Genomic DNA, 13018 nt, shown 5'->3' with positions numbered 1-13018 from the left:
TCATATTTGCTTTACTGACTCCCACACCTCGCCTTAGCCTTTTGGTTTGACCAAACCAAATGCAGAATAATTATTGAAAAAAATCATCAAATGCTAAATGTATTCAAGAATTAGTAATTTAAGGGTCTCTCATACAGGTAAAATGAAGTTATGCATGTCAATATGCATACTAGTCTTTGGAGAAACACACTTTCTCTTGCTGTTGGGAAGGAGCCAAACTCTGAGTTCTGCCTCCGTCAACATGTTGCAGCACAAGTAGGCCACTGCTTACCATCCTCTATCTCCCTAAACAAAACAAGCTGAGTTAAATAAAGTTACAGCTGCACTGTTTGCATTCAGAAGAACAAAAAGCACGCACACAGCCTTTTCAATTTTACATATTTCAGTTATGATTTGTCAGGTGATGATACTAGGATGAAACTATCTGAGTTTTTGTAGCAGACCCACAGACACAGACCGCTATGAAAATCATTATTAAAAAGCACCGTAAATGACCCTAAGTGAAATTTGTCCCACTAGCCCAGAGACCAGCGAGAGAGAAAGAATGAGGCTGGTTGTTCCGCATGCTAAATACACACTATGGCAGTAAATCGCTTGCAGCACGTTTAATTGACAGTCTTTCGTCGAGTACTTTTAGAATGCAAAACACCCAGACAGGCAAAAACTCCAGTGTTGATGGGTATGGAAAGTAATATTGTTGCTTAATTAATTCAACATTTTCTCATTATTGTGTGGGCAGAATATTTATGCACAAAGTTTAGAGAACTGTTCAAGAGCTGCTATGTACAAGCAGCTTCTCTCAGACTCTCTCACGTGTGTAAACTGCTTTTTACTCATATTTACTCGTTTAATATTATATTAGCATTTGGGAAAAAGTTATTTTAGACAGGGATACGTAATGATGTACTTGCAGAAATGACTAACACAGGGTTATGTATCAAATGATGTAGTTAAGGGTCAAAATTTGACTCCTGATTAAACATTTCATTGTGAGAAAATATCTTGAGTTCACATTCAGTTGCTGGGTTTCAAATTTGTTGATTCTGCTTTGCAGTTCTACCCATGCACCCACACAACATCCTATAAGTTATTTAAGGTTCAGGCTGGGTGGTGGATTTTCTCATTTCATGTTTTTGTAGACAGCTTTTCTGCCTTTGCTTAGCGACGCTGTTCTCATTATGCCGTTGGTGTTTACTAAAGTTAAATTCTTCTGGCTTACAATCAAAACGCGCACTATAGTCTCCAAATAAGTAGGCCCTTGCCAAGACAGATTTATAGCTGCTTTACTCTTCCCAATAAATAATTGATGAATGAACCAAACTTTTGAATCCTAAGATTCTATTGTGTGCCATATTTTTTTTTATTAAAGTTGCACAGCAGCAAAATCATTTCCGAATCAACAGCCGGCCTCCGAGGCAGCATTCACAAACAAGAGCCATCGTTCCATTTCAGGGAAAAGTGGAGCTTCAACTCGCCCCTCCGGGAGAAATTCCTTTTGTGCTGCTGTACCCACAGACAAAACCGCTGAGGCAGCTTTGTTTACTCACTGTTGAGGCATCAAAGGGGCCTTCAATATCATGTAGGGGGCTGACTGTGCAACTGTGTTGGCTTACACTGACACGTCGCTTTTATTTAGGAACCCAGATTGACTCTAAGCCGTATGGAGGAGGAGAGCGGCGGCAAGCGTGACTTCCCAGAGAACGGACTGAGATTCCCATCTGCTTACTGTCAACCCAGATGACAGCCTCAGGGCCAGCGGCTCTCAAGCATGCTGGAGCATCAGCACTACCTGCAGTACGGCGCTGACAAATTCACTGTTGAATTCCAGCAGGGCAAAAAAACCATTTCATTTAAGTGGAGTAAACAGGACTGGATAGCATCCTGAAATTGTCGTCTGCAACATTAATTCCAAGATTCATAGCCTGAGGGAGCTGAGCATGTACAACTGATAAAATCCAGAGGGGACAAACCTAAACAAACTAAAGGCTGGGGAACGCTTCAGGAACTCGGTTGTAGCGTTCGAAATGAAAATCGTTGGCCCTCAAGCGATTGTATTACTCAGACCGGGCCTTCTCCCAAGAGAGCCCAGCGAGAGGTCGGACTATGACGAGAGAGAAAGCAGGAGGCATGAGGAGCACGAGAAAGGAGGCCAAGCATTACAACAGTCACAATTACAGACGTAATGGCAAACATCACGCTCCCTTTCTCTGCTTTCACTTCCCCAAACTGGCTGCCTCATTCCATGCAATTTAAGCAGGAGTTTTTCAAAAGGATGCACACTAATCTTTCAACTCGTGACAAAATTAAAGGAAACTTCCTCCTCCTTCACAACACCACTGCTCACCAAAGTGGAGCAGAGACAGCATGGGGCCAATCAGGAGCCCCTACGCTGAGATATTTGATACAATTACGGTGCATACCAGCTCTCCCTGAATACAGAGGAACCACGAGGAGGCGTGACCCGAGCTCCTCAGGGGCGACACAATGGTCCCATCTCAGCCTTTTCATTGCAGCCAGCACCCCCTTGAGAGTGAACAGCGATGCACGCCCATGTAGGCGGGGAGCGGGAAATTCAAACTGCCCCCCCACCCCTCACCACCCCATTCCTGTTGTGGTTTCAAGAAAAAAAAAAAAAAAAAACTCTGAATGGGTTGGTTTGTGATTATATGATCCATCCCAGACATGTACATGCTGTGTGAATGAGAGATTGGCCTTGAATGTGATGTGTTCAGCTATATGGCCTCTGTGAGAACTGATGATAGTAATTTCAGTCATTTAATTAGCTCCTGTGGGATAGCCTCATTAAATATATATATGCCTACCACTGTGCTCACAAGGGCAAAGGGGACTTTTCCAAATTTTTATATATCCACGAGTTCAAGACTCCATCAATGTGTTTTCAACCCAATGAACTATGATGCTAAATTTCCCTTTAAGTAGCTTAAAAGTTAGAAAAAAAAGGCTACATATTGTATGACATATCGCATACATATTCTGTATCTGCTGGCTGCATCACACTTACAGAGTCAAATATTCGAACCCAAGATGCCATTAATTATGGCTGCAGCATTAAATCTAATAGTTACTATCTAGATGTCTTGTGCATCATTTTGTACATGTTTCCCTGTAATTCAACAGGACATATTTGGCATCTTTGGAAACCTCAGGAGCTCCACTACAGTTTTAAATAAACTTCTGTGGGTTTAAACAAAGCTCGGCCAACACGGCAAGGATGAACCCACCTGTGAGTGTAACGGCGTTGAAGATGTTAATTCAAATTGGGTATAAAGACACTACTGGTCAAAAAACTTTGAAGCGATCCTTCTGCTACATCAATCCTTGAAAGCCAAATTTGAGCGATTCTTTCCACTGAGTTTGTCTTTCACACCCACCAAATAAACTCTTAACTGTCAAACTGGTTATTTTTGCAACGGTAATAAACATAAACCATGCGCTGAACGTCCCACTCGTCCATAGATCACTCACTGTGGGAGAAGGCCACTACTATGGTGACAGAGTTTACACAACTTATCAGGCCGGGGGGGAGCCAGCAGCAAACAACCACCCAGAGACACGGTGTCAACACAATAGGTGCTACACATCAACACATCATAACCATCGCCTTTTAGTATTTCTGGAGGGCTATTTAGCGTCTAGTGTAAACAACAGAGCAGTGTCCGCCCATTTAAAGGCGGTCATGAGTGACAGTGACCTCTGTTTGGACATGAGAGCTTAAGTGTGTGGTGATAGCAGGAGCAAAATGGCTTATTGTTCCATCTCTGAATGGCCCACTGAGCACAACTTTGGGTGCGGGACGAGAGGACAGAAGGGCGACGTCAGCTGGGCCATGTGTGGTCTCACCCAATAATTATGCCAAATGGGTCTAACTGCAGAGTATGAAAGGAATTAGATTTTATGTTCTTGGAAAAAAAAATGTTTTGAAAGGCTTGCTTGTGTGACAAACTGAACTAAAATTTCAAAGATTAAAAAAAAAAAAAAAAAAAGAAAAAACAGAAAAAAATTCACAAAGTTAGATTTACTTGTGCAAAAATAGGAAGGTGGCATAATGAGAGGAATGTAGTCTTTTCCTTTTCAGAAAAAAAAAATGTTTTGAAAGGCTTGTGACTAAAATTTCAAAGATAAAAAAGTCTTTTCCTTTTCAGTGGTAGACTCAAATCCCTTTAACATTTCAGCACCAACCACTAATATTAACCACTAATTAGACCAAGTGACCACACCGCTGATCAGCATAGTGACGGGACTCCATCCAACCACTTTTTGCTTCATTCAATTAAGAAACCAGAGACAGGCTGTCATGAAAAGTCACGACTTAGTTTAAAATTCGCTCATCAGCAACTACTTGCCTTGTCAGACTGGTAATCAGACCAGATTACACTGTATTTCCTGAGCAGGCCACTGGTGGAAATAATGCATGGTATGAGGCTGCTGTGTTAATCTCTTCTGCAGTAATAACTGATGTTCCAATGCAAAACACATGTGTCAGTGTTAGATTTTTAAATGCTAGGCTATTTGTTCTGTTTGTAACCATTTTTTTTCCCACCCACAAACTACACTGAAAAAGCCCTTACTTTCCACAAAAATTCACTTTGTAGGACGATTTCCACATTTTAATCTTTGTCCAGTGTGTTAGGCTATAAACTGACGGTGATTACAGACTTTGTCACTCTATGGTGAGGAAAGTGTATGAATGATCACTTGCATCTAGTCATAACAATATATGAACTGAAATATTACAGTGGATCTGCGCTGAATGTTCAGCCATACGTCCTTAAGAACTGAGCAATATTTTCCACCCGTTTTTCACCAGACAATTTCTGCATTTACAAAGACTTGGAAATCACCCAATTCATTTTGCATATTTTTCCAGACTTAGTTTTAAAGGCGGAATCCCAAAAGTGTAGATTATAGGATATACTTGACTGAAACAGATAGGCTACATCTCATTGCCACATGCACTTTAGAGAGCAGATATCCATATGGGCTCCGCCGGGGAATAAAGAGAGACAGACAGAGAAATAGAGGACAGCTCGTCCCCTCACCCAGAAAACACAGCCCAAACTCAACTCCACTCCAAAACGCTTTTCTTACCTCCGATCCATAACGTGAGACTTCCCTACCAAACTTTTTTTTTTCTTTTTTTAATTATTATTAAGTCCAAAGGTAATTTATCGTCTTCCTTTCGCTATTCATAAAGCTGAAAAAGTTAACCGGCGAAACTTAACCTGGAGGTTGCAAAGGCGGGGATTTTTTCTCTCTCGAATAGAAAGATAAGAAAAAGTTGGAGAAATTACACACATCGAGCACAGGAGCGCCGCAAACTTCCCTCTTTGCCCTGTCAGCTAATCCAGACCTCCTCCTCTCCTCTGCGCATCGGTTTACAACCCGACTGCTGCGGCGTTCAGGGACTGTCGGAAAATACTACTACTCCAATGCACTTGAGAGCCACACAAGACACAAAGCACACACTTTTTTTTTTTTGATGAAAGCCGAGCTGTCAAGATGCAACGAAGCGAGAACAGACACTGTCAACAACTGATGATAAAAGTAATATATGCAAATAACAAGAGGCTGACAGACTAAAGGCGCATTTAAGTGTTTTTGGTCATAAATGAAGATAAAGGCGCCCGGTTACGAAAACTTTTCAGTGTTATTTTCTTGTAAAAAAAAAAAAAAAAAAAAATCAGGCGGTGCTGAGCTACCTGCTGCCATATCGCCAACAAGCATGTTATCGATGTTTTATTGCACTCATCACTTCTGCTCTCAGCTGCTCTCTGCCCATAAAACATCCCATCTCTGCAACTTGGATAATAAGGAAATTCTCACACTCCCAGCGGTATTTTTAGCACTTTTGCCGGTTCCTTCATGTGCGTAATGCTGACAGCCAGCACTTGAAGGCAACACCAGAGTCATGCAGGCGAGGAGCCGTCGGCATGTTGGTGGTTCCCCACAGTGGAAAATGCTCCCTATACACTGTATTCATAGCCCACACTTCTAACCACCGGCACCCCTGCTTTTACTCTTTTTATGGTACAGTCCATATTCACTTGTAGGTGATTTTGAAGTGCCCACTAAAATGGAATTAGCACATTTCAATATCACATTTCAGTTGTTTGTACTGAGGCTGTTCATCATCAGTTTGACTAATTATGCATATTAAGCCCGCCAGGAAGTCTTTCCATGGGTTTATGTGGTGGTATCAGTAATTAAAGGTGGATGGTTGGAGGCAGGGGTGCTGCAAAAGAAATCTGGGTCCCCTGACAAACCAGGACACCTTGCCTCCAGCCCAGTGCATCCAAAGATCGGACTAAATAACCGGGCAGGACTTCACACGCTTGTCTTGCTGTTGGAAGCGTGTGCACACAAGGCAGCACGGTGTCACATGAAGCTCAGGGATCTTGCACAGCCAATTCCATCTGTCAACAATTCAGTGAAAATCCTTTTACAACATTTCTAGCTCCATGGTTTAGAAGCTAGTTTGCATTACAAATGCACCGTAAAGTAATTACAGGGATAATAGCGATGGCAGGTTTTACATGGGACTTCTTTTGCTTAATTTGTAATTGCATACCTAAGTGAACTGAGATAATAATTTCATCTGAGTAAATAAAAGTGTATAACAACTTATCAAGACTAGAAAAAGTGAAGAGGTAAGTCTACGGACGTAAAATTTCTACGTGAGCAGAAAAGGTTATTCAAGTGACTCCTCTTGTTGTTCATTCTCATTTTTCTTCCACCCTTGATCTGAACTCCCATTGGCTGCTGTGAGATTTCAGTCTCAGTGAGTCTCAGACTGCCTCACACAACATAAATCCACCCAGGCTGAGTCAAAGAAAAATCTAATATATCTGTAAAAAAAAAAAAAAAAAAAAAAAAAAATCTCGTCAGGCTCCAACTGGTCTGGAGTCGACACGGGGGCCAAAATCTCCAAAATCTCCAGCCCTTTCAAACTACAGGATCTGCCTGTTGAACCCGAGTGACCCCCTCCACCCCACCCAGAGCCCAGACCTGAACAGCCACGAGTCAGGCTTCAGTCCACATAAAAAAATCATCTAACACGATTTATCCATAGCACTATCCTCAACTTATACCCCTTTTACACAGAGCTAAAATCACACTACCATCCACAACAGATTATTTCAATCCCGATGTGGATCCTGCAACAGTCCCATGTTACTAACAGTTGCTGGTCTGACTGGCCAAAGTGTGAACTAATTTGTGACTTACGCTAAGTGCAATGATACAGGACATGCTCAACATTTTAGGTAGCCAATCTTAACTTCACTCTAACTTTAACCTATGTAATTTTACAATTAACTACTGAATTTCCCTGGGCCTGGACTTACTTTTGCTCATTGTGGTGTGGCTGTAATGAAAAACGCTGCATGTCAGTCAGGTTGGAGATTGTGGCACCAGTTAACTTGGAGATGAGATATGTGGTCTGTGACTGGGGAAAAAAATGTGTAAAACCCACTTGCTTGGTGTACAAGTGGGATTAAGGACAGTGTCACTTCTCCCCTCTGCAGGGCCCCCTCCAGTTTGGGGCCCCCTAAATTACTCTCGCTATTCCCTCACTGGAAAAGCCCCTGCATGGCGGGAAAAGAAAAAGCACTCAGAGCAGTCCGTCACTGGACATGTTCAGTCAAAATGAAGTCAAACTAATTTGTTGTTGGTTAAAAATCATGAGACTGCAGTCAGACTGTTACACTGCATGTGATCGCTTTACCTCATCAGCAGTTTCACAAACTCCACTGCTGCAAAAAAAGACTTTATTGGGTTGTTATGCAACTTCTGTCTGTTTTTGCTTCCTAGTAGAAAAAAAATGTGTAAGTATTGTATAAAACATTAAAGCAAATATTCATAAATTTTGAGCTTCAAGTTGATTCTGATTTTAGTCAGGTCTTTTTTGTGTGGGTGTAGGATAAACATGTATATGCTAAGCCAGTTATTTGCTATTGATGCTTGCCCAAATTTTCATTTACTGCTGCCATAAAAGTGTATGCCTTATTCTATAATTAAGATTCTCTTTTCTCTCATAGAAAGCAGCACCGATTACACCTACTTAGGGAATAAACAATTGTGAAATTTCAAATAAGAACACGTCAAACAAAGGTCAGTTCTGCCCAGCACTAATCACAGCGAAAGCTGCACTGCATGATATAAACCAGACATAGCGGTCTAAGCAAGAGACAGGATTAAGTGTTAACTTTTTAAAGTACAAAGTGAAATCTATTTCCACTTTCTCCTTAAAGCTTTGAGGACGAGCCGTGGGAGACAGCAGGGAGATTCATCAGACAGCCAAAGATTGGATTTTTCTCTCCTCTGATTCACTTTTCCATATTTCATGCACTTGTTGCTTTTCACTTTCATTAGTAATATCCATCAGTTTTTCAGTCACGATAAACATGGCAATGAGTTATTTGCTGTTACTCTCTCCAACTTTGAAATTAAATCGGAATACGTTATTAGCAAAACACTGGCAAAAAAGGGAGGACGCTAAGAGTCACGGACAAAAACGGTAAAGGCGTGGGTGGAGGACGGCCACTAGTAGCACCAACACAGGAAATCCTAACTCCCTATCTAACACCATAACTCAAGCTGACTGGCTACTTGATGGAGCACACAATTGCTATTCTGCACTGATTTGGGTCATTTATTTCACTCTTAAAAGGCACCTTTAATGCACCTTAGCGGACCGTCACGCTGTCTGAAATATAATCCTGGCTGTAAATCTGAATTCTTGATTAAACGCCTATGAGCTTTGAACATCCCCAATCACATAAGCTGACAAGTGAATTGTTTTAGTAACGAGACATCATTGATATTTCCGGCACGGACATTCATGGGCACACGTTCTGCAAAGCGTGTCCCGGTTAGAGGTGTAAATGTTCTCCTGTTAACAACATGGTCCGAGTTGTTAGTGCGTAAATAAAAGCCTTCCCCTGTGTAGAGAGCAAACAGAGGTGTGGTCTGAGACAGTCTTACACAAGGCCCCAGTGCCTTTTAGAGTCTGAGCACCAGGAAATGATCTGAGAACCGCGGGAACAGGAGGACAAATCTTACCCTGTCTCACACATTCTCTCTCTCTCCTTTTCCCTTCCTCTCTCCTTCACAGCTGTCTTGGCTCATATAAGCTCACAGCTGCCCAAATGACTGGTCCCCAGACATGACGAGACTCTGCACTGTGGGATGGGGAGGGGGCAGTGTGTGTGTGTGTATGTGTGTGTGTGTGTGTGTGTGTGTGTGTGTGAGAGGGGGGCTACATCTGGGCCAGCAACTGGTAGGTACTGTGTAATTGGGGCATCTGGAGAAGGAAAGAGTGCTGGCTGTCGCTCCATATCTACTGTCTGATTGCGTTGTGTGCATGAACTGTAGCTCATTCTCAAATTCATGTCAACAAGAGTTTTCTTATCTAGCTGATGAATTCCTCTCTGTCCCCTGTTTGTTTTCTGTGCGACGCGACACGACAACACAGAACTCAAACCACCACAAGATTCTGTGACCTTCCTTTAAACCGAGCCAGTGTGGCATGTAAACAATTTCTTTCGTTTCTCTGTGTGAAATTGCGAAGGTAAGTGGTGACCAGGGTGGATCTAGGCAGAGCGGGCATATTTTTCCAGTGTTGTGCGGCTCCCTGCAGGAATGTGCTCTTTCAGTCACCATGGAGAGGGAGACAGAGATTCTTACTGTTGCAGCACAAAGCTTAACGCTCAATGGATGGGTTTACAGGCCCCCTCATTGTAAAAGGATTAAATAAATCAAGGCCGGTCTAGACCTTGGTCCATGGCACCCCTGCCGTGGTCTTTCAGCTCCAACCAAACAGACACACACAAATACAGCTGGCCTCAGTCCAGATACAGGGCTACATTCAACAGGCTTTGAGAAATGCGGCTGTAACCTTGTTCGCCCCTGACGTTATTTGCATACACCTTGAGGAGAGAAAACAGAAAATGGCAGGAGAAAAATAATAGGCTGGAAAGATAACTTCTTCTTTTTTCCACTTTGAAAACAATTTGCCATTTTCCCATTTTCACCTCACCACATCTAATTACACAACTTGACTTAATTGCAGTTTAAACCTTTCAAAATGGACTCGGGGACTCTGACACACCTGAAGCATATGCAAAACAAAGCAGGACACTGATCACCAAAACAAACATGCAGAAGTGCAGAAGAAATATAAATTAGAGTTAGAGAGTGAGTTTATTCATAACCTAGCAATTTAAGTGAAAGAAAAGTTACCACAGACCCCAGACAAAAATCTTCCATTTGCAAAGTAACTCAGCTGGACTTGCTTTCCAATTGGTGCACGACCAGATGTGGCTGAAAGCTCATTGGACCACCAGCTGAGAGTGGAAATATTGTGGACAAGTGCATTCAAGGACAGAAAAGTGGGCAGCTTTTAGTTGGTGAGGAATGGGAAAAGGTCCTTCTTCTTGCAAAGTAAAACCAAACGGTGCACAAGATTTTTTTTTTTTTTTTTATGTGATGGTGACATGACTAAGCCCAGGCCTAAACAGAGACATTCAGAGTAGTGCTACAGGCTGTTTTTAGTGTTGTTAGAGTCACACGGTGCAAACACATCACTCAAGTGCGTGGAGTTAGCTTTCTGGTTAGGCACGACGGTGTGCACACTGAAGGATTTTGTTTTTTTAATCGTTCTCTACCTGAACTTATGCTGTAGTGGTTTAGCGGGTCGGCCACCCATGCACTGTCCTGCTTTACACTCTCCATCTCCAAGTCTGCATGCAGCCCGATGGACAGATGGACCGACAGACAGATGGATGGATGGATGGATGATGGCGGCACGGAGAATCAGCAGAGGGAGAGAAGCACTTCACGTTAGAGAACATAACAGCTGTGTACCGTGGCACTGTGAGGCAAAAAGCTTTGCATAGTTTGATACTTGGATGCTACAGCAATAAAGAGCGTTTAATCTAAAGTATGAAGAGAGCAATGTTCTGTAATGAAGCATATCTAACCGAATGAACTTTGCATTCGTCAATAAAACAAGTTTTCACAGATAGGAAAACTTCAAGTCGCAGTTATCAGTTCTTGAATTGGAAGCATTGATCCAAAGCATCATTTCTAAAATTATTACCAGTAATAACTGAGTCACATGCCTAATTTGCAATCATTCAAACTCTGAAGAACAAAATGCCATGCAAGTGCAAAGGTGTGTATGCATGTGTGTGTGCGGAAGGGTCATTAGAAGGTGGGTGGGGTGGATGATGTGTGTATACCAAAACGCACAGGGGGGGAAGAGACTCCATGAAGCAGGCTGCACACCAGAGCAGGGGGAGGCTGAGGCAGAGGAGGCGGAGTCACGGTCAAATGCAAAAGAACAAGACAAACTGTAACAGTGTCGAGCTGCGAAGTGGGCGGAGCCGCAGCTCAAGTTCCAGAAGTATTTTTCCCCCCGTTTGGAATTATGCTTTTAATGATAACTGCAATATAACTCAATGCAGAATCACTGGGTCAATAAACAATACACCGGGGGTTAGGTATGCTTCTCAATGTTTTTAAAAACTTTTGAAAAATCACATTGTTCCTCTGCACTGTGTACTACAGGACCCATGAGCCTCATTGACCCTCGTTATGGTGAAGATGCTGCCTAAACCTGCAAAATATATTCAGCTATATTCAACATTATATTTGATTGTTTTCCAGATTGGTGGTTACAATCAGGAACAAAACACCAAAGTTGCTGAAAAAAAATGAATATCTATATAAAGTCAACTCAAAACTACATGGCTTCACTTCACCTGTGCAGACAACAGAAATTTAAGCAGGGTGATTAGCTGTTTCTGGAGGCAATGCACTGTGGGAGCCGTAGTTGACTTATTGACTAATGTTTATATGTCCACAGTCTTGTTCAACTTTTTTTTTTTTTTTGAGAAACCTCATGTAATCCAAGCCAATTACTTTAAGTTTGCACTGATGATTCAACCAGGAGAGTTTCATGCCCATCCGAGTGTTGGAAATGCACAACTGGGGCGCCACACAACTTACATTTTGGGAAATGAATGTGATTTTTACTTCTGGAAAATAAGCCCACCCACTCCGCAACTCTATATCCCTGTGCAGTGAAACAACAACAGTATTCAAAATGAATTAAGCCAGTGGAGAACAAGCAGTGCAGATCTGACACAGAAACAGGCAGCTCAGCACTGTCAGTAATTTGTTCTGAAAATGGTCCAGGGGCAAAGTATTGGATTCTTGATCTGCAAATATGGGGGCCATGAGGATATCGGAGGGTTTCACAAAGCCAGATTTAAGATCTTTTTAATCCCTGACCTGGAATTGAATTTAAGACTATTTTAAAACTCAAAATAACCAGCCTATTTCTGAAACTATAAACGGATAGTTTCAGGAAATTTATTGTTAGGGGACATGAACTCCAAATGTGTTTTGTGAAAGCAAATACAAAGATGCATGTTAGACCACTAACCCTGCTCTATGAGACCATAGGGGGGTTTTAGTGAGAAATACAAAGAAATCTGTCTTTGATAACAGAAACTTATGATAACTATATTTATCAATGTCAATATGTGTACTCTACACTATTTATTTTCAGATCTTGTCAGACTTTAAGGAACCCCAGATATCCTGGACTACAACAAAATGTATCAACAAACAAAAAAAACATGCAAATGACTGAGTCCAACATGGCAACAAAAAAAATAAAAAACAGAAGCATGCAAAGAAACGTTGCTGAAAAGCAGGGAAGTGGGCAAGCAGATTAATTCAAGACATAAACCAGAGGGTGTGCTTGGCATGCACTGCAATGTTAACTCCACAGCACAGGATGCAGTTGTGATCACGACACACGGCCCAACAGGCGCAGAGAGCTAAAGTAGAAACTGAAGCGATGCATGAGATAAGATGGGTGTCCAACGGCATCTGAAACCCTGCGACTATAATGATACCATCCCCCGTAATTGTGGATCTTGCGGGGTTGAGATTTTTTTCGCTGTGTCATCGCTTCTCCGGTTCCTGG

General features: G+C 42.1%; 1 protein-coding gene across 5 annotated transcripts in view; it reads right to left on the bottom strand.

Moving 5' to 3' along the window:
* arhgap32b (Rho GTPase activating protein 32b) overlaps positions 1-13018 on the bottom strand; it is a 127610-nt gene that overhangs the window by 17978 nt on the left and 96614 nt on the right. For 3 of the 5 annotated variants that reach the window (XM_030068578.1, XM_030068579.1, XM_030068581.1), the window contains 2 exons: positions 11272-11322; positions 10686-10760 (listed from right to left, as the gene is read on the bottom strand). In XM_030068578.1, coding sequence (XP_029924438.1) covers positions 10686-10760; positions 11272-11322 — 126 coding nt within the window. Of the gene's footprint in view, positions 1-5109; positions 5307-10685; positions 10761-11271; positions 11323-13018 lie in introns of those variants that run through there. The other 2 variants (XM_030068580.1, XM_030068582.1) reach the window with 2 other exon arrangements.

The sequence above is a fragment of the Myripristis murdjan genome, chromosome 14 (genome assembly GCF_902150065.1).
Source record: "Myripristis murdjan chromosome 14, fMyrMur1.1, whole genome shotgun sequence".
NCBI lineage: Eukaryota > Metazoa > Chordata > Actinopteri > Holocentriformes > Holocentridae > Myripristis > Myripristis murdjan.
Note: the sequence above shows the minus strand (reverse complement) of the source record. Positions and strands in the feature narration are given on the sequence as shown.